The sequence below is a fragment of the Vigna angularis genome, chromosome 4, assembly GCF_016808095.1.
Source record: "Vigna angularis cultivar LongXiaoDou No.4 chromosome 4, ASM1680809v1, whole genome shotgun sequence".
In the NCBI taxonomy this organism is placed as follows: domain Eukaryota; kingdom Viridiplantae; phylum Streptophyta; class Magnoliopsida; order Fabales; family Fabaceae; genus Vigna; species Vigna angularis.
In genome coordinates, this window is record NC_068973.1 from 5,837,786 (window position 1) to 5,842,582 (window position 4,797).

Below are 4,797 nucleotides of genomic sequence, written 5' to 3' on the forward strand. Positions count from 1 at the left end.
AATTAATTTAGTTTACTTTTATTTTTTTTTAAATTTTACCATGGTAATCAATTTGTTCTTAGAGGCTTATAATTTTAAAATATTTAGCAATAAAAATACATATTTAATAAAATAATACATTTAATATTTATAAAAATTTCAAAATGTCTTGGAAAAATATCACCATTTTTTTTTCTCAAAGTATTATAATTTTTTGTTGGTTTAAATTTGAAAATATTTCGCCTACCCTCTCGCCCCACTCTGCAACAAACTAGTCTCTGCTATATTTTCTCTGTTCAGTGGTGGTGGTGGTCGTCGTGGCGGCGGCGGTGCTTCTTCTTCCCTCCAACCAATAATCACCGTTCACCTCTTCACTGAACCTTCCCTTCCAGCCTCTCTTCCTTCTCCCTTCTCCCTCAACTACCACACACCCAACAAGAATCAGATCACCAATTTAACGTCCGACATTAGCAACTCATGCCTTCGTGGAAGTCGCCGCCACTCAAATGTTCCCTCTCCGCCGCAAACCCACTTTCCTTTCCTTCTCACACAGAACATTCCATATCTCTCCATTCCTTCTCCAGAACTTTCCTCAACATTCCAATTCCAATTCCAAACCTCCCTCCCCCGACCTTCTCGACCGAATCTCCCGCCTCCTCCTCCTCCGCCGCCCTGCCTCCCTCAACGGCCTCCGCTTCCCCTTCTCAGACCCCCTCACCGATGCCCTCCTACGCCGCCTCCGCCTCCACCCCGCCGCCGCCCTCACATTCTTCCAACTCGCCGCCCAACAGCCCCACTACCGTCCCCACGCCACCTCCTTCTGCCTCCTCCTCCACATTCTCGCCCGCGCCAAACTTTTCTCCGAAGCCCGCTCCCTCCTCCACCAACTCCTCTCCCTTCACTGCACCAACAACTTCCGTGCCTTCGCCGTCTGCCGCGATGTCGTTTCCGTCTACAAGGAATTTGGCTTTTCCCCCACCGTTTTTTACATGCTTCTCAAGGCGTTCGCTGAACGCGGCATGACGCGCCACGCACTCAACGTGTTCGACGAAATGAACAGGCTCGGCAGGACCCCCTGCCTCAGGTCCTGCAATTGCCTGCTCGCTAGGCTGGTACGTGCCGGTGAAGTAGGGCAGGCGCTGACTGTTTTTGAGCAGGTTTTGAAGATGGGGATTGTGCCTGACGTTTTCATGATTAGTATTGTTGTGAATGCGCATTGTCGGGAAGGGAATGTGGATTGCGCTGAGAGGTTTGTGGAGAAGATGGTGGGGATGGGGTTTGAGGTTAATGTTATTGTGTACAATGCTTTGGTTGGAGGGTATGCTTGTAAGGGTGATGCGGGAGAAGCTGAGAGGGTGCTGGATTTAATGTCTAGGAAAGGGGTGGAGAAAAATGTGGTCTCTTGGACTTTGTTGATGAAAGGTTACTGCAGGCAGGGAAGGGTGGATGAGGCCGAGAGGTTGCTTCGGAGAATGGAGGAGGATAAGGTGATTGTGGATGATCGCGTGTATGGTGTGCTGGTGAATGGGTATTGTCAGGTGGGGAAGATGGATGATGCGGTTAGGGTTCGAGATGAGATGGCAAGGGTGGGGTTGAAGGTGAATGTGTTTGTTTGTAATGCGTTGGTTAATGGCTACTGTAAGCAGGGTCGGATAAGAAAGGCCGAAGAGGTGTTTAGGGGAATGTTGGATTGGAATGTGAGACCGGATTGTTATAGCTATAATACGCTGTTGGATGGGTACTGCAGGGAAGGGAGAATGAGTGAGGCTTTGATGCTTTGTGAGGAGATGTTAAGGGAGGGAATTGATCCTTCGGTTGTGACCTATAATACGGTTCTCAAAGGGTTGGTTGATGTGGGGTCTTACGACGATGCTTTGAGCCTTTGGCGCTCGATGGTGGAACGAGATGTGGTGCCGAATGAAGTCAGCTGCTGTACTCTGCTTGATTGTTTTTTCAAAATGGGAGATTCTGATGGGGCTATGAAGCTTTGGAAAGAGATTTTGGGTCGGGGTTTTACTAATAGCACTTTTGCATACAATACAATGATCGGTGGGCTTTGTAAGATGGGGAAAGTGGTGGAGGCAAAGGTTGTTTTTGATAGGATGAAGGAACTTGGATGCTCGCCTGATGAAATAACATATAGGACATTGAGTGATGGATATTGTAAAACTGGTAGTGTTATCGAAGCTTTTAGAATCAAAGATATGATGGAAAGACAAACAATTTCTCCTTCCATTGAAATGTACAATTCCCTTATTTATGGACTATTCAAGTCTAGGAAGTCAAGTGATGTTGCTGATCTTCTAGTTGAGTTGCGGACGAGAGGACTATCACCAGATACTGTTACCTATGGTACCCTTATTTACGGTTGGTGCAATGAAGGGAAGCTGGATAAAGCTTTTAACTTATATTTTGAGATGATCGAAAGAGGGTTCTCTCCTAATTTTGTGATATGTAGCAAAATAGTCAGCAGTCTTTATAAGAATGACAGAATCAATGAAGCAACTGTGATCCTAAGCAAGATGGTGGATTTTGATCTTCTTACAGTTCATAAATGTTCTGATAAGTCTGTTAAGAATGATTCCATAGGTCAAGAAGCTCAGAGAATTGCTGATTCTCTTGATAAAATTGCTATATGTAATTCTCTTCGCAGCAATATTGTGTACAACATAGCTATCTATGGTCTTGGCAAATCTGGGAAGATTGATGAAGCAAGAAGTGTTCTGTCAATTTTGTTATCTAGAGGTTTTCTTCCAGATAATTTCACATATGGTGCCTTAATTCATGCCTGTTCAGCTGCTGGTGATGTAGATGGTGCTTTCAACTTAAGGAATGAGATGCTGGAGAGAGGTCTTATTCCAAATATTACTACATATAATGCTTTAATAAATGGGTTATGCAAATTGGGAAATATGGAACGAGGACAGAGACTTTTCCGTAAACTTCCTCAAAAGGGCTTAGTTCCAAATGTCGTTACCTATAATATACTAATCAGTGGTTACCTTAGGATTGGGGACCTTAATGAAGCCTCTAACTTGAGAGAGAAGATGATTGAAGAAGGGATTTCTTGAACCCATACTCTGCCATGATCACTGGTCTTTTTGGAACACTCTTTAAAGTGCTCTAATCAAATTATCAAGCCATATTTGCTTGATACTTGCTCATACATTTTGCTAAATGCAAAGTTGAGCTGCTAGCTCAAGGCTCAATTACTGGTCACCTGCAGCCTTGTCCCTTATGCATCAATTTCCAACCAAATTTCCCATACACAAAAGTATATCGTACTAATGATATATTGGTTGGCAATGGTCATTTTCCCAACCTATTCATCCACCAGCATCATATTTCAAATTCTGGAGTTTCATTCTCTTTGTTGTGGAGGCAAGATGTGCTTTGTGATTAAGTTTTTATTCCAGTGATCGAGGAATGTGAAGTGTTTTTCTTCATATAATAATAAAATCCCACGGCGTATCTAGAGGATTTGGAAGATTTGATTGACTTGGATGCTTGTATGGATTGGTTTACGAAGGCTACATTGTTTGACCTTACTTAAAACCAAGGTGCTAGCTTTCTTGCTCATAAGACAACTACATGAATAGGTTGCCTTTTATTAGGGTGATTTTATCAATAGGCTGAGTTGTGTTACTCAGGTCAGATATTGAAGAACCTAGATGGCATATGTCAAGCTGTGGCTGGAAGCCTAGATCTCATGACCTCTGCATCAGCATCTCATCCAGTTGAAAGGGAAAACACCTCATTTATCGGAGTCTTTAGGTTGGGAGATTAAATGGCTCGGTCAATGACCAGTGCAAAGCGTGGTGTAAAAGGCCAGGTTAGTTCAAACACTCTCCAAGACTTCACAATATCTGGATAACACAGCTTTCTGCATTGAAGGTTCTAACAACATAAATTAGTTCAAAGAGTAATGCTACATACTCCAAAAGGTAAAAGCTAGATAATAGGTGGTTGCCAGCTCATTTTTATTTTGGCATTAGAGTTGGAAGAGCCTGTTTTTCCTTAAGCTTTTTCTTGTAACCTAAGACATTGTTTTCATTCTTCTAATAGGTTTGGCCTGAAATAATTAAGCTAAATCACATAGAAACAGCTTTACCAATGAGAGTGTTTTTTTTTTCCATGGCACTGTTCCTTCTTTTTATTCTCCCACCGCCATACTCTGCTCTGATGTCAAATAGCTCCTACAGTCGATTAGCTGCGACTTTTGCATATTCTATATTTTTTTTTTCATTTTTTAAAAATGTCAGAAAAAATTTAATTAAAAACAGAAATAAAGAGTGTTTAATAATATAATTTAACTTATAGATTTGTGAATAGTAAAATAAAAAATAGAATAAAGAGATTTAAATCAAATAAATATTAATTTTAGCTGCTGTGTAAGTAAAGGTAGAATATACACTGTCATTATTATAATTATTTAATTACTTATGAGGATAATTAATTTTTTAAATGATAAAAAACATAAAAAAATATATGGTGATATTTAATTTGAAATAATTATTGAAAAATTAATTTTATATTATAAATTTGGTGATAAAAGTAAAAAAACATGATTAATAATAAATGTAGTGGAAAAAATTAAATTTTTAAAGTGTACAAATAAGAAAACTGAAAATGGACATGAAATATTTATCTAACATAAAATTTGTTGTAAGTAGAATAATATATTTATGTATTAATATTTAAGAAAATATTTAAATAATATATAAAATTGTAAGTACCATGCAGCATTTTAAATTTAGTTAAAACTAATCAAATTTTTATTTATTTGAAAACTCGAAAGTACATGAAATTTTATCATTA

The 4,797-nt window shown here is 39.5% G+C and overlaps 1 protein-coding gene across 1 annotated transcript; it reads left to right on the plus strand.

Annotated features, from left to right (window-relative positions):
* The first annotated feature begins 215 nt into the window (after positions 1-215).
* LOC108332144 (putative pentatricopeptide repeat-containing protein At1g19290) lies at positions 216-4,112 on the plus strand. The gene is made up of 2 exons (XM_052876688.1): positions 216-3,539; positions 3,630-4,112. Exon 1 carries the CDS (start codon positions 486-488, stop codon positions 3,048-3,050), a length of 2,565 nt encoding a protein of 854 aa, XP_052732648.1. The 5' UTR covers positions 216-485; the 3' UTR covers positions 3,051-3,539; positions 3,630-4,112.
* Positions 4,113-4,797: the final 685 nt, after the last annotated feature.

Excerpts from the sequence above, each read along its gene's own strand:
- LOC108332144 (XM_052876688.1), top strand. The coding sequence starts at position 486 with ATGTTCCCTCTCCGCCGCAAACCCACTTTCCTTTCCTTCTCACACAGA.